Source organism: Mya arenaria, chromosome 14 (assembly GCF_026914265.1).
Source record: "Mya arenaria isolate MELC-2E11 chromosome 14, ASM2691426v1".
NCBI classification, from domain to species: Eukaryota; Metazoa; Mollusca; class Bivalvia; order Myida; family Myidae; genus Mya; species Mya arenaria.
The window spans coordinates 19,050,167-19,075,596 of record NC_069135.1 but is presented as its reverse complement, the minus strand read 5'-3'; the positions used below and the strand labels follow the sequence as shown (position 1 = coordinate 19,075,596).

The 25,430-nt window shown below is 32.4% G+C and overlaps 1 protein-coding gene across 1 annotated transcript; it reads left to right on the top strand.

Annotated features, from left to right (window-relative positions):
- Positions 1-469: 469 nt before the first annotated feature.
- LOC128217742 (nicotinamide phosphoribosyltransferase-like) lies at positions 470-25,283 on the top strand. The gene is made up of 9 exons (XM_052925099.1): positions 470-546; positions 2,004-2,234; positions 16,320-16,448; positions 17,271-17,429; positions 18,611-18,741; positions 19,951-20,173; positions 20,447-20,707; positions 21,102-21,224; positions 22,340-25,283. Exons 1-9 carry the CDS (start codon positions 490-492, stop codon positions 22,460-22,462), a joined length of 1,437 nt encoding a protein of 478 aa, XP_052781059.1. The 5' UTR covers positions 470-489; the 3' UTR covers positions 22,463-25,283.
- The last annotated feature ends 147 nt before the right edge of the window (positions 25,284-25,430 follow it).

Here is a 25,430-nt window from a genome sequence, read left to right as displayed (position 1 = left end):
CCATAGATAAAACAAAACAAAACTGTTACATATATATATACTGTATATGTTAAGTATTGTGGTTTGGCGACAGAAACGAACATGTCAAAATTGTAACATTGAGCTGATATTTTTAAATATAGACTAGATATTTAAACTTTTTTAAAGGTGGTCTGAATAGACCATGGGCCGTAGTGCATTTTGGCAGTTAAGTTTGTACACAGGGTACAAAACGTCTCTGGTAAATTGAGGCGACACTAATTGCACCTAATTATTGAAAATGCGTGGTAGCGCATTTGAAAATTAAGGCTTGAATAAGAAAAAAATGGGTAATTGGCATTTGCTGCTTGGTTTTTGTTTTAAACAAGTAAGTTACAAGTAAGTTACTAATCACTGACTTTGAACAAATTTAGCAGAACATGTTGCAATGTGTTCGTTGCTGTACGAAACTTTGAGATATTCCCTGGTCGTTGCTATGACGTCACAAGTACCTGCCATACGGCGTACAAAATGGCGTTACCAGCAGCCGGAACAGAGAATTTATTGCTTGTAACCGACTCTTATAAGGTAATTATAATAGAATGATCGTTGACATGAGCAAGAATAATTTGATATAAATCATTAAAAAGAAAATATAGGTCATAATTGTGTTGTCTTGTCTTTGATTAATATTAGCGTGATATTGCGTAATTGTAATACATTTTCGCGATATTTTGTTGACATTTATGATGACTGTCGCATTTTTCAAAAATCGTTTATACAGTTAAAATTCATTTAAAGTCTGTTTACTTTTATTGTATTATAAATCAACAAGCATTGGTTTTAGAAACATTTAAAATTCAAAGTAAACCTAAAGCTGACGAGACATGTAACTTCACTAGGACAAACAATAACAACAACAGAAGTATGTCTGTTTCATGTAAAACTGAAAAGGCAGAAGTAGACATGTGTCAGAACAGAGATTTTTTAATTTTATTTATAATATTGTTTTATTACTGTTATTGTTATTATCAGAAAAATATATTGATATGTTTTTTAATTGAAATAATTCAATACTCAAAAATGAACCATATTTTCTGAAAACAAACGTAGAAGACATTTTCTGGAAATGAACTGAGGGATCTGGGAAGTAATGATTTCATAATGAAAAAATATGCATATATGAATTGGAGATTTTCATCAATCAACATTTATTACTTCCCAGGAAGGCCAATTAAAATGCTTGGTTAACAGCATTGATCATTTTAAAAATTAGGTATGGCCTAAAAAATACATTTGGTTTGGGTTACCCAACCCAGCCTACAAAATAGGGGCGACCAGTTTTTATAATCAGTTAGTAAAAAAATAATACATATTTTTTGTGTTTTTTCATATATGTAGTTAAAACCCATCAAAGCTTTATACAGAAGATTATGTAAACACATTTCTACAATAATGACAGAAACATTGTTATATAAAGCATAATAAAAAAACAAAACAAAAAAAAATACCTATCCTACCTGCTTTAGAAAAGGATATTAGACTAAACAACCCATTCTTATTTTGTTTGGCCCAGGATATGCAGCATTTTAAAAATGATGTATTTTTTAATAAGATTGAGATAAGTTTAAGTCACGTTTGCACAGTACTAAGCAGCTATGATGCACTGGGGTAAAAAACAACTTCTTCCAATGATTTTTATTTTACATTGAAGGGTTTTCACAATCTAAAGTGATTTTTGTTTAATACTTTAGGTGTTTCAGAATTTGCCATTTGAAAAGTTTGTGATATTTATTTTCTTTCATTAAAAACTAAAAATGATTAAAATCTGTTGCTATGGTTTCGTAAGTAATGTCCGATTGTCCATGTTTTTAAAACAATAAACTTTTAAAAGTAACCTTCAGTACATTGCATTTCTTAAACTATTTTTGACATCACTAGAACTATACAAAATGCTAAAATATTGAATAAAGTAAAGTATTAGGACTTTTTGTTATCTAAAATAAAAATACTGTTCTGTCTAAACTGATTGTGTTATGTTTCAGGTTACTCACCATCTTCAATACCCTCCAAACACAACCACTGTATATTCCTACTTTGAAAGCAGGGGTGGCAAGTTTCCATCCACAGTGTTTTTTGGGCTACAGTACATTCTGAAGCGATGGTTGTGTGGAAAAGTTGTTGACAGAGAGAAGATTCAGGAGGCCAAAAACCTGTATGAGGCACACTTTGGGCATGACCACTTCAATGAAGAGGGCTGGAACTATATTCTTGAGGTATATTAAAACTATAATTTGTATACATTTTTTTTATTTTATTGACCTTTTCAATCATAAATAAAACTTAAAATTAAAAATTAAAGTTATGTTTCCTCTATAAAGGGCTCCAAAAATTAAGAGTAGGTAGGTTGTGATTTTATTTTTATTTTGGGTGGGGAATCCAGCGGGGTTGGATTCTTTAAGCTGATTGTTGAAGCAATGGATTGTCTTCATCAATTATTTTATTCCTATTTGCAAAATAATATGGTCGGGGGGCTTTTAAAGACAGTCGGTCTGGTAACAGGAAACATAACTTTTTTTTTTAGGCCTAACCCATACTCTTGGAATTAGGAATTTTTGCTGTGCTTTTCATAATAATCAGAGTTCAAAATACTAAAGTACTCTTCTTAACGATTTACTTGCGGGCTTCTAAAACTTAACAATATCAATTCACTACAATTTGTTTAGATTTTCTGATAGGAAGTTTTATTCAACAATTGAGATAAAAAGATACCTTTGGGATTAGGAACATTACCCAACTTCGGCTATCAAAACACTTTGATATGAGAAACGAAAACAATTATAATTCATATTGTTTAGGAGGAAGTGTTTAAAACACATAAAATTGAACTCTCACCGATGAAATTACATTATTCATGATCAATACTATGATGAATTGTTCTAACTTCTTAGCTATGTTACTTATGTCACGTCAACATGCAGCACTTAGTCATAGTAAATATGGTGTGAGCCAGAAATGTGACACAATAGTTTCTTTTGACTTAAAATAGAATGGCATGGTACATTGTGCAGGCTGGATTGGTATTATTAAAACATCTTCTGTCTTTCTTCTTTTAATTTGATTTGACGAACAAATAAGCAGCCTAAGCTATATATCTATGATGTTTGCATTAAGTTTCTTTAATCATCATGTTCATATTTAATGCCAGTAGTCATCAGAACTTTCTGATGAACAAGTCCAAACTTCTTCACTATCAGAGTATCTACTTCAAAACTTTTGATAGTTGCAGCCACTGGTTGTTCTGTAACTCCATATACTTGTGATGTATTATTTAAAGATGCACTCTTTCTCCTAAATAAGATTAACCACAATTAATATAATTGTTTTGATATACCAAATTTAAAGGATGAATAAATGCCAAAAACAATGGTTCTTATGAAGGATACCGAGTTAAATTTAAAAGAAAGGACCTTGTGAGAATAAAGTAGATCACATTAAATCTTTTAGCATTCACCCATCATTTAATATTTTTGCGTTGTCACCTATTAAATACACGTTCACAATCTTGTTATCGTTATATTTTCCATAATTGCATTATTTAGTATTGATTTTGAATAAGAGTGTCACTTTAAAAGGGTATTGTTTTCTGATTTCTATTATGTAAAAGAAATGATTAAAAGTACATTGCAGATAAAGTAATTGGAGCTAGTAATTTTGTTCTTACTTCAACTGAATCCAGCCTGAAATGATCTGTTTTGCAATTTTTCAAGGTCAGAAAAGCTTGCTTGTAATCTTATCTTCAGTATAGATCTTACATAATTTTACATAATTATTCTTTCTTTACATGTTTAAACCTATTTAAATGGCACCAACCTAATGCATGGTCACCCAAGCAAAGTTGCCATCTACCTGCAATTAGAATATATATTTTTCTAGATCAGTGCCAAAAGGGAAATATGAATATTTGTTTTGATGGTCAGTGATTTGTCATGGAATTTTGAAAATTAGTCAGTGAAAAATGAAATTTCATGAAAATTGCGGACTCCTTTTCCCCAAAAATCGAATGGCTTAAAATGGCAGTTTTTAAGTGTGTGATTAAATATGTATTTTAAAACCTTTAAAGCTGTTAGCAGAAGATTACCTTATCACCATTATCCAATGATGTCAAATACTTTCTTCATAAAAGTATTATAACAATTTAAGGCACCCATTAAAAGAACCATTGAATGTCTTGCCATGTTTACAAAAATAGAGTATATTTGATATTTGCAAATGTTGACATTCCATACACTTTCAAAATACATTCAGATGAGCTTTCTTATGTATGTAAGCTTATACCTATTGAAGTCTTTTTTAAAGGAAACATGTTTTTTATATATCTTCATACCAAAATTAAGGGATGGCCCATTTATCAGTATAATAACCAAATATTTCTATCATTGATCTTAAACCTAGTCGTGAAAAGAAGTAAGTCACAAAATTTAACAAGCTTAAGCAATTTTACAAGGAATTGCTTTTTGTAATGATCTCTTTGAAAATGACAGCTTTACATTAGGCTAGAGTAAATTATGTACCGGTACTCATCTGGTATTGTGTTGGTTTATTTAGGCTACTTTCGGTAAATGTAGAGGAGGGAGTAAATAAGAAAGGCAAAGGAAAATTTGAAATATCAATGTAGATCTATGAATCATTGCTGCATTTTGATGAGTCCTGGTGTAGATTATGTAAAAATTTGGCCACAATAAAAGAGAGTTATTTGGCCTAACCCATGCCACTTGTTTAAGGATCAGGGTTGGTAGATAAATATAGTTTTTGTACTATTCCCCTACCCATTAATCTGTATCGTAAAATTAATATGGCCACCTGAGAGGATAAAATAATCAGTCGGGTTGTGGTTATTTTTAAAGGCAGTTGTTTAAGGCCAAAACAGCCATTTTATTACTGTGGCCATTTTGTCTTTTTTGCTTTACTAAAACATTAAATCTGCATAAGCTGGACTTTATCCCGCTGCCTATTGAATATGTTGCCTTTTTATAATAATGAAATTTAACCAATTAATGACTTAATGAAAATATGGCGGTTGATTTCATTATAAGTAAAATGGGTAAATCAGAATCCCATGGCGATCCGATTGGGGCAGACACATTTGATCAGAATTTTTTTATGGAAGCAAAATTTCTGATTGGTTGTAACATTTCGAAACTTATCACTTAATTGATCAGTTGATGTTAAGTTGATTTGATTTTGCTTGTAAAAAATTCAATTCCTTTTGTGACGCCCACTTTGTCTTTAATTGAAATTCATGATCTTTCAATATTTTGACATATGCTCCTTGATAAGATGACACCATTGTCCTTATAGACTTAAGTGCTTATACAGTCTTCCGGGCTTGCTCAAACTCTGAATTTTATATAGCAGGGCTTGTACAAAAATTTGATGTCAAGCAATAGTATAAGAATTCGGGTTTGTTCATTTAAAAAAGTATAATTTCTATGACTGTACAGTTCACTGTTTTACAGAAATGGTAATACATGAAAGAAAGTGCAGCTACATGTATAAGGACATCAACAATATAAGTTACTTAGAAAACAGGACATTTTTGTTTAAACTACACTTGAATGAATTTGTCTGAGCTCAAGTGTTAGATGCTGCCTTTCAAGATTTGTATTCATTAAATAATATAATTTTATATAATATGTATGACTGTAGCAAGCTGAATGATTAATGAATTATATATTCAAGTCTAAGAATTTAATTAAAGCTTCCAGTTGAAACGCAGTTCTTGAACATATAAATGCTTTATGTAACAACATGTTTTGTCTGTTCAAGCGCAAACTGATTTTAGACTGATTGAATACTGAGAGATGTGCCATTGAATGTGATCATTAGCGAGCATAATAATTATTATCAGACTACCATGTATTCTATATTGGGCTTAAAGTAATATACCAGTGGCAAGTTAATGAAAAAGAATTAATACCCGGTACAACCAATATTAACCTTCCATAAATAGTTGGATCGATATTGATGTTGTCAATCAAAACATATAGATTTTCACCGTAAGCTACTTACAAAGAGGGATGAAATAAGATACACAATGTATAACAAATTTCTTGTGCTGTCTAAATAAAAACAGTTAAAGGTTTCTACACTATGTAAAAGGTTTATTTTGAGGTCTTCATGAAAATCAAACATCAAGTCTAGCAACAGCCTGGGGCGCAAAGACAATGATAACAGGCTGTCAACCAATTCCTATATTCCTATATTTTCCTATATTTTTGAGAAATTTCCTATATTTTTCAAAACCACCTATATTTCCTATATTTTCCTAGATTTTGGATTTTTTTTCCTATATTTTTCTTAAAAAGTGGTGCTGGGATATGTTTGAAATCATTCAAAGGATTGATACTGCCTTTAGATATTGTTTATTTACAGTTTAAGACTGTCTTTATCCTCCAAACCATCACCATCATTCAGAATTGCTGTTGTACACCCTTGATTATCCATCTGGACACCTTTGATGAAGAGTATGCCGAACATCAAATCTTAAAGGTGTCCACTTTGATGACCACAGTTGTGTTGCTGCAGCATAGTCTGCCTTGATGGAGAGGTTTAAAGGGGCTGTACTGGGTATGATGAAATAGCGAAAACTGACATAAACTTGGTATCGATGAGTACAATGCATTGAAACTTATTAACTGAAGTACCACATAGTTTACAGTTAATTTATTTTTCGCTGTTTTTTGGTATTTTTCCATTAAAAAAGATTACTAGGTATGTTTACCTAGAAAAATTTATTCCTTATGGGCGACTGGATAGTCGATGTTGTCACGTGATATTACCAAGTTAGATATATAGCTGAAATATTCCAACCGTTAAGCCTTCGTAGCACAGTGGTTTTGTTGTCGTTACAAGAAAATGTTCCAAGGGCTTTGATCATGCATGACAGCCATAGTTTGTGTAATTGCACATGGGTGGTTTTCAAAATAATGAGGCTTTTTCTTTTATCTCTCCTAACTTTTATTCCTTTCACTTTTGGAAAGTGTTAGCAGGCACATTATGGGCCAATCAATCTTGTTAAGAAAATTGTTGAGTTTCAAATGGATGGCTCAATCAGCAAAAAAGTTATGTAAGAATATGTTGCTAAATTTGTCCCCTGTGCACCCAAAAAAGTGTGACATTTTACATGAAGACCTTTATGCAAATGTGTTTTATTTTTTGAAACTGAATGATTAAGTATTTTTTTTTATTGTTTTTCATGTAACTTAACCCTTTCTCAATTTAAAAAACATACTTCAAATAAAAAAATATGTATTATCTTAACCAAATTTTAATGTCATATGACGGACCCCCATTCATTTAAAAAATAAGATAGAATAATCGATTCACATTGAGAACACTACCATTCCATTTAAGCACTATTTATATTAAATTACTATGTTATTTTAATAACTTTAACCAGTGCCAGCTTTATATAAATAACATATTTTACTATTTCATACATTATTTTGTCCGTAACTCAGATGCATGACTTATTACCCCAAAATGTCCCCTGTGGACCTTTTCGGTTGTTAGTTGTCAGATTTCTATAATTTCTTCAATAAAATGATATTCTGCTGTATTTCCCAGAAAAGAAAGTTACAACAGATGCAAAAACAGTTTTCAGCCTCTTACATACAGAGATTTGAAGCATCTGCATGGTTTAAAGCAATGTCCCCTGTGCACCCTGTTTTAGCAGATTTCAATAAAATGTCATAAACTAACAAATATGGTGCTATTCTGAGAAATGTGTATGTTATATTTAGGCATCACTTGATAGTTTAGCAACTTGATGGTAAGTGTGTTATAAATACTTTTTTTATTATTTAATTATAAAGCCATTAAATGTTTACTTTTAAAGGTTTATGAAATTAATTTATATACAGTTTCAGTATTGAGGCACATAAGATAACATATTTTGTTTAAATATTCTATTTTGATTTTATCATGACAATTAAAAAACATCAAATCAAATTGAAATTATTCATGTAATACTTTTATATGTTCAAGGTATTATATGCTTTAATTCAGTGCACAGGGGAATTTGTTTTTCATATGGATAGCAAATATACCAGATTATAATTTTGTACAGGAAATAAGTACTCTAGTGGAAAAGCTTGTAGTTAAGCTCCCTTTAAAAGTTTTCCAAAGAGATCACATATAAAATATGAAAACAAATGAAGAAAAGACTGTTGAAAACATTAACACAAGGAAGTCTAGGAAGCGCAGAGAATGACTTAAGAAAGATCAAAAGTTGCAGAAAATGTATGACAGAGATCGAGATACTGAGAAAAAGAGCAGCCAGGTATTGCTCAAACGCTAAGCAAGAGGACAAATAGATCCTATATATGATTTACAAATAAAAGAAAAGGAGAAACTAAAGAAGCAGGGGCAGAGAAGAAATAAAATGAAGCGAAATGAGGAAACAACAAAAGTCCAGAAAATGACAGACAGAATAAAAGGAGAAAGGTTAAAATGAGAAGGTATGAATACAGTCAAACCTGTATTAAGTGGCCACCCTTGGGAAATGATCAAAGTGGCTGGTTAAGACAGGTGGCCACTTAATCCAGGTTTGACATTTCCGCCTCTTTAGCTTTATTCGGAGATGGAGTATGTTTGTTAACCACCACCTCACACCACAATCAGTTACCTCTGTATCAATATTATTGATGAGGTTTGAAAACAAATACATTTGTATAGATAAAATAACTTTATTTTAAATTTATAAATAAAATACATTAGATAAATGTTGATACTAGGCATAAACAGAACACATCACATATCAGTCAACACATTTACACAACTACATGTACATTCACATTTTTTAGTTAACTTTTTAAGAAAGTCCGTACATTAGATAAATGTTGATGCATAGCATAAACAAAACACACCACATCTCAGTCTACCCATTTACACAACTACATGTACATACACATTTTTGTTAATTCAGTTCCTCATTTCCTGTCATTTTCCTCTGTCTTTTTGCGTTTGGATTTCTATTGCTTTCATATTCCTCCACAATTAAGAAAAGTAAGAAATTAATATGAGTCCTTCCACAGTTATAATTCTTGGCAACACTTCTTGCACTACGGCCGTTTCTAATAACTTTATACACTCGACATGTTCTTTTAGAGTCAAACACTTTCGATTAGTCTTATTTTCAGCCATAATCAAAGTTAAAAAAAATATCAAGAACATTGCATTGTAAATATCCGTTCATAGAAATTTAAATCTGTGCACTTCGAAAAATAATATTGAAGTGAATAAAAATTGTAACTAGTTTCACGCCTTCGAATAACAATGCAAACTGTGAATTCATAATAACCGGTGTTTTTGTCGGTATTTAATAATTAACTTTGTAATTATTTAATTATCTTATTAATTGTGTCATTAATTGTGTCAATTCTGATTAAAACATTCGCCGACGTGAAATAAACATGATTTCTCGATGAGTAAATCGTGTGATGCAATATGTAATAAAAACATATGGGGGGAATTTGGAGTGGCCCGTTAAGGCAGGTGGCCATTTAAAGCAGGTGACCGTTCAACCAGGTTTGACTGTACACACAGTTGAAGCAGCATCAGTTCAGAAAAAGCACAACATGCAAAACAACCCCTTCGGAGGGATTCCATGGCATATGGGCCTCCACAATTAACCGTCTGGTAAAGAATGCCACACCAAAGTGAAGGTCTTAAAATAAGTCATGTTGTAGAAAATTACACAATTGGTGATGTCTGTCAGTCATAGTCGTAAGAAAAGTAGGCAAACCAACTTAATCAGGAAAATAATAAAAAGGCAGCTAGTATACACAAGCAATGCTAAGAATATGTGGAGTTGCAAGAAAAGTCTTTGACAATTTGAGCGCCTAAAAATGGACCAAAGTAAAACCATGTCAAAGCCAGGTGAATTTAAATCCTTGTGGAAACCAAAAGTTGAGAATTTTCTTGAATTTAATTCTTGAATAATGCCTAATAAAAAAGATACTATTCTATTGAGTAGGATGCCAAAGGCAAAGAGGCATCTTTTAAATTTAGACATGTGAATTAGATTTGGACATGTTCACGTAAGTGTTTAATGGGATCACTGGTGCATTGAGACCAAAATCTTTATTCCACTCTGTGGACATATTTTATTCCATTGTTTAGAAATTTAGTTTTGTAGGCTCTAATATAACCTTTCAAACATTTACAGCATTGTTTCAAGCTGAACTGAAAGTACAGTTCCTCTTATTGTAAAAATATATACCAGGAAAAGTTAAGTTACAAAAATAATTACATAATTAAAAAATATTACTTGCATTATGATTTGTCCCCTGTGCACCCTTTCCATTATGTAACAAAGTTTGAATTCTAGTACTATAGTACTATATTACCATTGATGATATTTTCTTATTTTTAGACTCAATATGAAGTAATAAATGTTATATATGTGATTGTTTGCTGTAAGTTGTTCTCTTAGCCACTATTTTCCATTTGCGTCATTACACCGTTTTGAATTTTGAGGAAATTGTTGTGAAAAATGTGATACTGAAAAAAAATTGAGGAATACACTCTCATATACACAGAAATGTCTTAAGTTGATCACAAATCATTATTTTATTAACATGAAAGTGAAAAATAATGCGTATTATATTGGCCTTCAATATGTGTCCCCCTGTGCACCGAAAAATAGTTCAATTTTGAAATGAAAAATTTGGCAATTATAAGTTACAATACATTCTTGTTATTTGGTATGTGGTCTATAAAGATGCATAAGGTGAGGTTAATGTAGATTTTTCCCTTATTTGATTCTTGTTGTAATTACTGCAAAAACTTTGTGAGGTAACAATTTATTTTTGGTTTCAAATTTAGACAAAATGTGTTTATTTTTTTATTTTTCTTAAACAACTGGGTTATTATGCACATGTCTACACACAGGTACCAATTACTGATTATATAATTCAGAAAAAGCATATGATTTATGCAAGGTTCTTGTCATAAGACACTTATAAATCAACCATATTGTAAGAAATGTTTGCAATATTTGGATTTAAGGTCAAAATATTTTTTTATTTGTATTTCCTGATACTTTCCCAAAGTTGTTTCTGTGTAATTTGAAGTATTTACTTTCATGTAAAATAGGTGACAATCATGAAAACTGGGTTTGAATTTTCAACCCCTATGTCACACTTTTGCCTCATTATTTTGAAAACCACCCACATGTAAAATTAATTGAACTAATTTTTCATAAAGAAAAACAGTAAATGACTACTTGTATGATGAACAAGACAATTTTCATTTGTTTTGTTATAAGATATCGGGCCAAAATAGATGTTCACTTGACCAAATAGCGCTGTCATTGAAATGCAATATAAAATGAATATATACGATTATTAATTAGCCACAATATGTTGCAAATCTGTATGATTTATGAAGAATTAATACCCCATAACTTTTCATTTTCATTTTTAAGTTTTTGTACTTTGTTTCTTTTGCTAAATGCAATTTAATTCAAGAAAGAGTATTTGATGTAACTTTGTGTTATAAATACTTATTTGTTACACTCAAACCAAGTTGACAAGATATTTGATTGATGTGCACATGCAATGTGCAAATGTTAGCAAGAAAATACGGAGGAAAAACGAAGGAATAATCATTGTGAAACTGGAGTTGTGCATGTTACTAAGGTTTTACCATACATGTATATATTGATGTGCAGCAGCTGCAACCTGCAACTGTGAGCCAGAAAGTATTGAAATCGAAGGTAACTGGAGTTGTGCATGTCACTATGGTTTTACAAGGTGGCCATTTCTGCAATAACTTGGAGTAGTTTTAAGTGTATATGGATGTGAGGTATTGATTGGCTATTGATTGGAGACAGTGCAATTGGCTGTATTTTCCCTCCATTTCTTGCAGTTTCAAGCTACTGTTAAAAGAATAGCGATAATTAAAGTCATGAAGATTGTGAAACTGCTTCATTATTGCTATGTGCAAAGTACAGATGCATGTGTAATAGATTGTTTATAAATCTGAAGAATAGACAATCATGTTTTACATTTAAATACTTATTGCCCTTTCAGAGATCAAAATTGTATGCACTTACACGATCTAGGGACTTTTTACAAGGTAACATGCAATTTTTGCATTAAATCAGAGGCTTAGATGCAATCCATAGTTTTTTAGTCCTGTACTTCTCAGTTAATTTAAACATAATTTGTTATCAGCATATGCATACATTACATAAAGACAAACAGAAACAAATGCAAAATGCATTTTTTGCATTAACTAAGAAGCTAAGATTCCATCCTTAGCACTTTTTGACTCCTGTATTTCCTTGTACAGGTTCTTGATATTCTGTAGCAGTAAATAGCCCTAATAATGTTTGTACAGGTTCTTGATATACTGTAGCAGTTTATAGCCCTAATAATGTTTGTACAGGTTCTTGATATTCTGTAGCAGTAAATAGCCCTAATAATGTTTGTACAGGTTCTTGATATACTGTAGCAGTTTATAGCCCTAATAATGTTTGTACAGGTTCTTGATATACTGTAGCAGTTTATAGCCCTAATAATGTTTGTACAGGTTCTTGATATTCTGTAGCAGTAAATAGCCCTAATAATGTTTGTACAGGTTCTTGATTTACTGTAGCAGTAAATAGCCCTAATAATGTTTGTACAGGTTCTTGATATACTGTAGCAGTTTATAGCCCTAATAATGTTTGTACATGTTCTTGATATTCTGTAGCAGTAAATAGCCCTAATAATGTTTGTACAGGTTCTTGATATTCTGTAGCAGTTTATAGCCCTAATAATGTTTGTACAGGTTCTTGATATTCTGTAGCAGTAAATATCCCTAATAATGTTTGTACAGGTTCTTGATATTCTGTAGCAGTAAATAGCCCTAATAATGTTTGTACAGGTTCTTGATTTTCTGTAGCAGTAAATATCCCTAATAATGTTTGTACATGTTCTTGATATTCTGTAGCAGTAAATAGCCCTAATAATGTTTCTACATGTTCTTGATATACTGTAGCAGTTTATAGCCCTAATAATGTTTGTACAGGTTCTTGATTTACTGTAGCAGTAAATAGCCCTAATAATGTTTGTACAGGTTCTTGATTTACTGTAGCAGTAAATAGCCCTAATAATGTTTCTACATGTTCTTGATATACTGTAGCAGTTTATAGCCCTAATAATGTTTGTACAGGTTCTTGATTTACTGTAGCAGTTTATAGCCCTAATAATGTTTGTACAGGTTCTTGATATACTGTAGCAGTTTATAGCCCTAATAATGTTTGTACAGGTTCTTGATTTACTGTAGCAGTTTATAACCCTAATAATGTTTGTACAGGTTCTTGATATTCTGTAGCAGTAAATAGCCCTAATAATGTTTCTACATGTTCTTGATATACTGTAGCAGTTTATAGCCCTAATAATGTTTGTACAGGTTCTTGATATTCTGTAGCAGTAAATAGCCCTAATAATGTTTGTACAGGTTCTTTATTTTCTGTAGCAGTAAATAGCCCTAATAATGTTTGTACAGGTTCTTGATTTACTGTAGCAGTAAATAGCCCTAATAATGTTTGTACAGGTTCTTGATTTACTGTAGCAGTAAATAGCCCTAATAATGTTTGTACAGGTTCTTGATATACTGTAGCAGTTTATAGCCCTAATAATGTTTGTACAGGTTCTTGATTTACTGTAGCAGTTTATAACCCTAATAATGTTTGTACAGGTTCTTGATTTACTGTAGCAGTAAATAGCCCTAATAATGTTTGTACAGGTTCTTGATATACTGTAGCAGTAAATAGCCCTAATAATGTTTGTACAGGTTCTTGATTTACTGTAGCAGTAAATAGCCCTAATAATGTTTGTACAGGTTCTTGATTTTCTGTAGCAGTAAATAGCCCTAATAATGTTTGTACAGGTTCTTGATATACTGTAGCAGTTTATAGCCCTAATAATGTTTGTACAGGTTCTTGATTTACTGTAGCAGTTTATAGCCCTAATAATGTTTGTACAGGTTCTTGATTTACTGTAGCAGTTTATAACCCTAATAATGTTTGTACAGGTTCTTGATATACTGTAGCAGTTTATAGCCCTAATAATGTTTGTACAGGTTCTTGATTTACTGTAGCAGTTTATAACCCTAATAATGTTTGTACAGGTTCTTTATAGACTGAAGCAGTTAGACTGAAGCAGTAAATAGCCCAATAATGTTTGTACAGGTTCTTGATATACTGTAGCAGTTTATAGCCCTAATAATGTTTGTACAGGTTCTTGATTTACTGTAGCAGTTTATAACCCTAATAATGTTTGTACAGGTTCTTGATTTACTGTAGCAGTAAATAGCCCTAATAATGTTTCTACATGTTCTTGATTTACTGTAGCAGTAAATAGCCCTAATAATGTTTCTACATGTTCTTGATTTTCTGTAGCAGTAAATAGCCCTAATAATGTTTGTACAGGTTCTTGATTTTCTGTAGCAGTAAATATCCCTAATAATGTTTCTACATGTTCTTGATTTTCTGTAGCAGTAAATAGCCCTAATAATGTTTGTACAGGTTCTTGATATACTGTAGCAGTTTATAGCCCTAATAATGTTTGTACAGGTTCTTGATTTACTGTAGCAGTAAATAGCCCTAATAATGTTTGTACAGGTTCTTGATATACTGTAGCAGTTTATAGCCCTAATAATGTTTGTACAGGTTCTTGATATACTGTAGCAGTTTATAGCCCTAATAATGTTTGTACAGGTTCTTGATTTACTGTAGCAGTAAATAGCCCTAATAATGTTTGTACAGGTTCTTGATTTACTGTAGCAGTAAATAGCCCTAATAATGTTTGTACAGGTTCTTGATTTACTGTAGCAGTAAATAGCCCTAATAATGTTTGTACAGGTTCTTGATTTACTGTAGCAGTTTATAACCCTAATAATGTTTGTACAGGTTCTTGATATACTGTAGCAGTTTATAGCCCTAATAATGTTTGTACAGGTTCTTGATTTACTGTAGCAGTTTATAACCCTAATAATGTTTGTACAGGTTCTTGATATACTGTAGCAGTTTATAGCCCTAATAATGTTTGTACAGGTTCTTGATTTACTGTAGCAGTTTATAACCCTAATAATGTTTGTACAGGTTCTTTATAGACCGAAGCAGTTAGACTGAAGCAGTTTATAGCCCTAATAATGTTTGTACAGGTTCTTGATATACTGTAGCAGTTTATAGCCCTAATAATGTTTGTACAGGTTCTTGATTTACTGTAGCAGTTTATAACCCTAATAATGTTTGTACAGGTTCTTTATAGACCGAAGCAGTTAGACTGAAGCAGTATATAGCCCTAATAATGTTTGTACAGGTTCTTGATATTCTGTTGCAGTTTGACAAATATTGAATTTATTATTGGTAATGTAACATTAGTTCCTTATTTGAACAAATACATAACATATAGGGAGCCTTTGTCTAAACCAAGCTCTCCAAATAACTTTGAAGTATGCTTTTATTTGACTTTATAGCTTTGAATTTAGGAAGTTTGAATGGTATTTACTCTTTATCATTGGTAATGACAATCAATAGCCACTACTGATAGTTTAACATTAGGAAATGTTAACCTTTTGTTTTATATGTACCCTTCATCTAAACCTTTGATATCAAATTTTGATATTGAACTGGGAAAAGTGCTCCATCATTGCACCTTTAAACTCTAGTTTCATCAAATGACGTCAGACAATCATATCTTAAACAATTTGTCCAGCTTTAATGGATCAATTATGAATATTTTCGTGATAAGAAGTGCAAAAAAGATATGTTATGGAGCCAGTATTCCTAAAACTTTTATCTTTTTGCAGCATGACTATCAATATTATGTTAACTTTTAAACCGGTACCACATTGTAGTAGATAATGCACCAGTCAATTGTAACCACGGAACCACCAGGCTCGGGGATAGCCGGGGAAATGGGCCGTGTTTTTACCTTCCAGGTGGCCCCGCAGTGCCGGGTGAATGTGGTGGTTTTGTCTTGCGCCAAATATAGTAGGGAATGGGCCTAACTTAGAGTCCCTAGGGTTTGGGGGCATTTGGCGGGGGGTTTACCAGCAGTTCGTCCACGCTTGGCGGGGATTTTGCATGGGTTTGGCTGGACCAAAAGTCAAAGTCCCCGCTATTTCCCGGACCTTGGGGGGCCGTGGTTACAATTGACTGGTGCATAAAATATTATTACACATAATGTGCAGATTTTGAACAAGCCTGTCCAGCATTTTACTAGTTTACTAGTAAACCTAATATAAGGGCTTGTTTTAACTTGGACAACTGATATTGACTTTATGTATGATTATGTTTACAGAAGCATGGTGGTCACCTGCCTCTGAGGATCAAGGCCGTACCAGAGGGAACAGTTGTACCATACAAGAATGTCCTCTTTACAGTGGAAAACACCGATCCAAAATGCCACTGGCTTACTAACTACTTTGAGGTAGGCCTGGTCTTTAAAAGGGGGGGGGGGATATTTCATAAAAATGATTACAAAACTGTCCTTAAAATGCTAGCACTTCAAAACATCATGAGAGCAAAGACTATTTAAATATCTACTCTGTTTTTTTTTCTTTATTAAACATAGTCATGATAATGAAATGAAATATTTGTTTCAATTTTAAAGGGATGAAGTATGTATTTCTGAAAGTAGTATTTCTATAGTGCATCATAATCCTATTTTACTGTAAATATTAGTTTTATGTAACCTTGATTAACTTTGGTATTGTATTGCTGTTTGCAACGAATGAAAAACAATACTGATATAAAAAAACAACATGCAACTGTAATACAAAATATTTACATATGCTTAGAGATAAATAAATAAACAATAGTAGCATGAAAAGTTCATGAGTCTGCAATTACTTGAAGTTTTCATTATATATACATATTGCAATATACACTTTGATCGGACTAGAGTTGTCACTTAGTGTTTGTTATTGAAACCCATAAAAGAATATTTAAAAAAGGTATCGCAATTTTTGTGATAAAGATCTAGGCTATCGCGATGCATTTTTTGGCGTATTGTTGCAACCTTATATGACTTGATGAGAGCCGTCTCATGGTGTTTAATTGAAACCGATAAAAGAGTATTAAAAAAAGTTAATCTGTATTTATAATTAGTTATTCATTTCCAATGAATTTGTTAACTTTACAAACTAATGCATGGTGCCTTTGATGCTTTGCATCAATACTCTTTCTTCTGCTTCTTTGTTTTGGCTTACCCTAACTACATCATAACAACACATTCTGTTTCCTCTTTCAGACCCTGTTGGTACAGGTTTGGTACCCAATGACAGTGGCCACAAACTCCAGATACCAGAAAGAGATTATAGCCAAGAACCTCGATGAAACCTCTGACACGATGGACAAACTGCCTTTCATGCTCCATGATTTCGGCTTCAGGGGATCTTCATCCGTAGAGGTAACCAACACCTGAAAGATTTTTTGTAACATTTTAAAATCCTTTGTGACACTGAAAATAGGACAATTCACTTTTAGAACAAGTTTAGAAAATATGCATTAATTTGTACATGCTTGAAATGTCGAATGTCAAATATGTATCTATGACAATTACATGCCCCTGATAGATATTGATAACCTTTATAAAGGGTAAGGGATTATAAAGTTCAGGCAGTGTGCGAAATTAACCTTTGTACCCTGGAAGCCAATGGGGCTACAGACTTGAGATTTCATTAGCCTGAGCCAGATTTCCGTAGCCAATTAGTTTACAGAAAAAAACCTGGGGCATTTTTATGAGTACCTTATATGGTCATAGACAAGGAATGATATGAACTGTTTGTTATCTTATTCAATTAAAGATGCAAGTATGGTGGTGGTTAGGTACTGTTAACTTGTGTTGTCATGGTCTGGGTGTGATTGTGGTGAATCATGCGTGCATTCTAGTTCTGTCAACCTGTGTTGCCAATGGGTTAGGTAGTTGATGTAGGGGGCAGAGGGGGCTAAAATGGCAGAAATGTCAATCTGTGAGAATGTAAATATCTATTGATATACATGTATCATGTCAGTTAATGTTGCATATTGATCTATAAATGTGATGAAAAACAGCGAACAGTGTCGAGGTAAACATTTACCGGACAAATTTTTAGTCATTAATGATTAAGCTCAATGATTTCATCGCCAATCAGGCTATCTTACAGGATTTTTTCATAGCCCGGGTTATTTTTTCGTCGCCTCTGACGATCTGGCTTCTGTTAATTTCACACACTGTTAATGGTAAATCTTAAAATCAGGTCTTAGAGCATTCACTTTCAGACTATAGGTTCATCTGTCATGTTTGCTTTTTGCGCAACATTCTTATTAAAAATAGTATGAAGTTCTTTGAAGTTAATGTATTTTTATGTTAATTCCCAAACATCACATTAAACCTTTCCTGTGTCCAGGTACCATCATCAGGGGTATTTATCACTCCTGTGATAGCTTTAGTTCAGTCATATTTTGTCTCAGAGAGAAGTGAAGATGCAGAATAGTTTCTTTATCATCCTCAAGTTACCTGGTTCACAGGTACCGTAGTTCTTTCCTTAATACATTATGTTGGAATAAAAATAAACAACAACAAAAAAGCTCAAACTTTTCTGTTTTCAGTCAGCGGGTATTGGAGGTTGCTCTCATCTTGTGAATTTTAAGGGCACAGACACAATAGCAGCGATAATGACTGCAAGGAAATACTATGGCTGTGCAATAGCTGGCTTCTCAATACCAGCAGCAGAACATAGGTGCGTTTGCATTTAACCTAAAAGAAATTGCCAGGCTTAACACATTTCAAGTGTTCAACCAATATTGAAAACATTTGAATGAAAAAATACCACCAACAACCTTGTTTTACAGTATTTGAATCACTGGACAGTATATAAGAATATGATTTTGCAAGTTAAAGGTGCCAAAAAAAGGAAATGTGTTCAGAATGATTTCTACAAGAAATTAAGAATTATTTTTCTTTGACATAATGTTCATTAATAATGTTTCTTGGTCTACCCAATGTTTAGTTTAAACCACAGTTTTAAGCTTGACTATTCGAAGAATAAGGAGAGCTATCCTAGTCACCCGAGCGTCGGCATCGGCGTAACCATTTATGTTCAAGTTTTTGTAAGAGTTTTTGTACCACCTCAAATATTTTCAAAGTTCATTGCCATATGGCTTTGAAACTTTGCACACTTGTTTACCATCATGCCCCGAACCTGTACACCGGAGGAAGTAATTCTATCAAGCATTTTGACAAAATTATACCCCTTTTTCTACTTAGAATTTACGTTAAAGTTTGCATACCACCTCAAATATTTTCAAAGTCCATTGACATCTGGCTTTGAAACTTTGCACACTTGTTCACCATCATGCCCCCAACCTGTAAACAGGAGGAGGTAACTCTATCAAGCATTTTGACAAAATTATGCCCCTTTTTCTACTTAGAATTTACGTTAAAGTTTGCGTACCACCGCAAATATTTTCAAAGTCCATTGTCATCTGGCTTTGAAACTTTGCACGCTTGTTCACCATCATGCCCCTAACCAGTACACAGGAGGAGGTAACTGTATCAAGCATTTTAACAGATTTATGTCCCTTTTTCGACTTAGAATTTACGTTAAAGTTTGCATACCACCTCAAATATTTTCCATTCAATTTATGTAAATATCTCAGCACATCATGTATTGCATTGAAATCTAATCTAACAGTGATCCATGCATGTTTGTTTAAACTTTTCAATCCATACACCAAAAAGCGGCGGAATAGTCGAGCGCGCTGTCTCTGTGACAGCTCTTGTTAATACCTGTTAAGATAGAAGGTAAGAAAAGGAAAATTAATGATGATAAATGGCTTGTCCTGAAAGGAAAATCTTAAAAGTAAACAGAAAGTGACCTTTTGATATAGTCTTTTATTGCATCAGAATTAAAGACGTTTCCTAAAATGTAAGTCTTTCTTTTGTGTAGCACAATCACAACATGGGGTAAGAAGGGAGAGACGGCAGCGTTCAGAAACATGTTGGAAAAGTTTCCGCGGGGTATGGTAGCATGTGTCAGTGACAGTTACAACATCTGGGATGCGTGTGAGAAGGTTTGGGGAGGGGAATTGCGCGAGTTGGTCTGTAATAGGAAGGACGGTTGCGTTGTTATAAGGCCTGATTCTGGGGACCCGCCAAAGGTTGTGGTTAAGGTAATATGCGAAGGGATCTCTCCCTTGTTTATGTTTTTAAAGATTGAGTGTTATTGCCCCAGTAAATAGATAGCAAATAAATAGATTATTACTACTATGGAATTTCAGATATGTAAATAATGAGGTTATTTGCTCATTTTTAAATTGAGTGAAAATTTTGTGTGAGCACATTCTAGTGTCTATATATATTTATAATATATATATCTATATATATTATATATATATAAATTTATATGATGACCAAATCAGTTCATGTTTGAGTATTTTTTTCAGGTGTTAGAAATACTTAGCAAGCAGTTTGGTAAGGAGAAGAATAAGAAAGGCTACTACCTGCTTCCCCCGTACATCCGGGTGATACAGGGGGACGGGATCAGCTACGAGACCCTTGGTGACATTCTTGAGAATATGAAGAAACATGAGTGGAGCGCGGACAACCTTGCGTTCGGCAGTGGAGGGGCGCTACTGCAGCGACTAGACAGGGACACACAGAAATGTGCTTACAAATGCAGCTATGCAGTTTGTAATGGGGCAGAGGTAGTAGAGGCAGTTTTGTAGTTTGTTACAGTATTGTAGACTAATGTTAATTTGTTAGATAATTCAGACAAAAGTTTAATGGTACAGACTAGGCTTTAGAAATAGAGAAAAAACAGTTAAAGTCATATATATATAAAGTTATATGTGGCAGAAACTCTATGAAATAAAAATAATTTTTTAAAGCAAAATGCTTTTGAAGGTCTTACCAAAGCCACTTCTTTTAACCTTTATTTACAAAATGAAGCAGTACCCGAGACATTTGCCTTGCTTTATATCAATGAGTTAAAGAATGTGGTCATTGTTAACCTTGTAAACATATCAATAAAGTTTGAGTCTGAATCAGAATACTATAAAAACATGTCACATAATATAACACAACATGTTTGTTTCACAGGTGAATGTGTATAAGGAGCCAATTACAGATCTCGGTAAAAAAAGTAAGAAAGGGAGGTTGACCCTGGAGCTGGAGGACGGAAGCTTTGTTACCAAAGAGGAGGGTACTGGCGATCCAAAGAAGGTAATTAATTAAGCTATGTATAACAGCTCATCTAACACTGTTTTGGGGGGAAATGTTTGAAGTATTGCCTTTATAGTGGTGCAGAGAAGGAATTGCACAAAATTTGTCATAACTCGGAGACATTTTCATTTTCAAAGAAAATTTATTATCGGTGCTGAATATCAATGCTAATACATGGAAATATTGCAAAACAGACAAAAATAATTGCTGTGTGAAGAGGAAAAATGATGACCTTGTGGCACAAAAATGTGGCATTGACATTGGTTTGCAGTGCCCTTGTCATTGTCTGTCATGTGTATTATGATACTTTTATATTAAAAAAACAAGTTCTTTTCATGGTTAGAAATGATCGGACATCATATTTCAGAGAGAATATCAATGTATTTCATATTTATGATAATAATGGTAAAGTGATTAAGCTTGTCTTCTTTCGCAAGTCAACCTGTTTTAAGAGCCTTGTAATTGAGGGTGGCAGTGTATTGCAAATCTCATTCTGAGCTCCTCAGCCATTTTTATCGACAACAATCTTGGATGTATTTGAACTGTTTAGACACTCAAAAAGTTGTACGTTCAAGTCCGCTGCAAGGAGATCGTATAGTAATTTAATTTAGCAGTTAGACTTTATGACTTAACTCTTTTGAATCTTAATCAATCAAAACATCTCTAAAACACTACATTTAATTAATAATATAATTAAAAAAATTACGAACTACTTCAACTGATGTACCGATATACCGGAATACATCTGTGGCTGTTTTCAATAAAAATGGCAGAGGAGCTCCGAATGGCAAAAACTTTTACCTTAGCCATAATTAAAATTTAAAAAAGCTGAAAAAATCATGAACTTGAAGTAAGGTTTGTTAAACAGCTAGAGGCAACATGCACATTTAAAGCAAGACCCATAACTCTGACTTTAATATTTGTCAGGTTATGCCCCTTGAAAAAAAGATGCACATTAGTGTTTTAAATATCTTGTTTATTTCCTAAAATCTTGTTTAAGTAGGTAATTTAGCTGATGAAATGAGATATTTAAGCTTGTTGCGCTTAATTTATTTAGTGAAAATTTGGGCAGGTGTAAGAAAGTTTTATAAAATGGGTATATTGTTTACTTTCAGGACCAGCTTGTTACGGTGTTCGAGAATGGGAAATTGCTACAGGACTACACCTTGGATGAAATTAGGAGGAAGGCCGAGATTCAACTTCTTCTCGATAGGGAAATCCAACAGAACACTGTCTGACTTTGTTGAACTAAACTTTATGTTGTGGTTTGTGGAAATGACCAGAAGATGCCTGTGTTACTGCCTTTGTTATTTATGTATAGAGTAAAATATGGTGAAAAGTGATATACCTGTGTCATGTGTTTTAGTTATTGTCGAACCCTAGACAGATTATGCAATGCACATCACGTGTCATTTTTCAATGTTCTAATAACTAATTAGATTCTGATTAGCAAGCACTTTGCTGTTAGAGGTAAAATGAAATAAGATTGTTTGGAAATGAAAACATATCAGGCATCGGGTACGCAAATATGTGAATTCATTATTTGGGATTTCTGGTGAGCCTCATATTATTTTGGTTTCAATTTGAAATGTTTAAAAGAGAGAGAAGAATATGTATAAGTTGTGCATAAAATATAATGTTATGAACACCCTTAGAGTTTTGGCATTTAAATATTGCAAAACAGGTTGTTCCTTGCCAGATTTTACAGTTGGAAAACTAAAACTAAAACATTACCAATATCTATAAGGTATTTTTAGTCATTTTAGTAATGCGCATTCAGTACCCCTTCAAAGGATATCAATATAATTAGAGGGCACAAGGTATCAACATATAACATTGTTTCATGAAACCATTACAAAGTGTATTTGTAGGTCCAATACCTAATCATATAATCTATTTTGAAGAAGGTTCGTCTTCCAGCTCATCAAAATTGCCAGTTGTTGATATTCAATTTCAATTTAAGATTTATTGAATGCAAACTATATTTATTCCTCAAATAATATTACATATAGAGGCCATTTTGTCAATGCATGTAGTGTACTATAGCTTTTTGGTTTCAATAATTCTGAGCAGTAATGAAATCTATTGGAAAGCTAATACCAGGCCCCAATTTCTCGAAACTTCTTCAGCTAAACAGGCTTAAGTTGCTTATTTCAATTAGCCAAAATACATAATTAAATTGAATTTTGAAATTCCATTTTAAAGTATATAAGCTCTTAAAAAAGCAAATAATTTGCAAATTATTGAAAAACAAAAATAAGGAGCTTAGCTTAATCCTGTTATAAATGACTTAAGAAGATTCGAGAAATTGGGGCCTGTAGTCTAACTTGTTTGTTGAACCAAGATTTGTTAGGTTTTGCATGTAAATGAATAATTTTAATAATTAATTGGTGACATTCACACAATGTTTAACTGAAGTATTTGGTGTTCTGATATTTAGTTGTATGCTTGTTAGTAAGAGGACTACCTATGTGCAAACTGTATTTTTTACACCCTTTTTCATTTTGATAACTAAAAAATTGTTTGTTTGACAAACTCATGTAAGCTTACGCATATAACTTGCTAAGAATAATATCTATGTTTTCAAAAAATGGAATAATTTAGCATATGCACGATATGTGATTATAAGAAAAGTAAACAGTAGAAAAATATATATCTATAAGATTAAATTTTGGACTTGTTGGTCCAAAAATGAGTTTTTATTCTGCACTTATATATATTTATAACATTTGAATAAATATTAGCCTGATGTTGTTTTATACATTGAAAGTGTTGTGTGTGTTTGTAAAATGTCATGCAATTGATTCTTTTCATACTTTTTGTCATTTCTACACTTTGATAATAGAATATAATTAATGAGTGCACAGCAAATGAACAAGAATAGTGAGCAAGTTTTGATGTAGTGAACACCATTGTTATATTATTTAGTTATGTCTGAAAAAACATGTGTGCTAGAAAAGCAATAGTTATGTATGTCCATCTTTATACCAACTATTTTGTAATTTGTTTAACATTTGTTGAAGTATGTATATTTTCAATATCTTTGATAGATTCTATATAACAAAGCTCATAATTACACTTACCATATTTATGATAGTTTCTATAACACAATATTTATAATAGTTTCTACATAAGAGCTCATATTTATATGTGTTTTATCATTTTGTTCATTACACCAATTTTAGACTTATACATTATTTAGGTTTGTTACATTTTCATTCCAGAGGCTTTTGCGCTTTAAGTGTTATGTTATTGTTGTACACAAGAGTATTACAAAAAAAAATCTGTTCTGCATACTAATATATTTCTTTTGCAATGTTTTTAAACTAAAACTCGACAAGATTAAATAAAAAAATGTTAACAAGCAATCCTGATTGCGTTCAATTAAAGGATATTTATATATATATGCTTATTTTTGCTTGTTCTATAATAGTCGAGACTTTTTTGATATGTCATACTGGCTCTTTGTGTTTACTATTCCTGGGTAAGTATTCAATAGTGGTCGTGGGTGATTCTAGAAATGGTTTAGCTAATGGGATCGCATGATTTCAATAACAGGTCTTTACAGTGAATGAAGTCAATGTTGTATGACCACCCAAGTTGAATGTTGAATACAACCTCTGGTCCAGAAATGCATCTCATTGTGCTCAAGAAAATTGCAATATCATTATCTAAACATAAATTCAAGCCATGTTGACCGACAACCAGACAACGTGGACCTTTTACAGGGATATTTGTGGTCAATAAGTTTTATATCTTTTTCACACATTCAATCAAATCTACATGTATGGTGATTTTACATAATCCATTTAAAGTAAATCCTAAGCTGTATTCCTGATATTTTTATGTCACATAAACAACACATTGTCCTTCAGTTTCTTTCTCATGAGATAAATATATATGGACAACTCTGTTTGATTTGGAATGTTTTGCTTTGAATACTTACCAGTTTTATTCTAATTACTTATTTGTTATGCTCTAAAACAGCTTGTAACTTTCCTGTTTCACGTGGAAATCATGTTAACCAGTCTACTTTCATAAATAAATTTACTAATCTTATTCTCTTTGTTTTTGTTGTTGCTTTTATTACTTTTGTAAATCTCAAAAGTGTCCATTTGGTTGAAAAGACATTAATATAACAGTATGTGCTAGTTGTTACCTAGCAATGAAATGTTGCAAGTATGAACAAGTAACATGAGGTCTGAA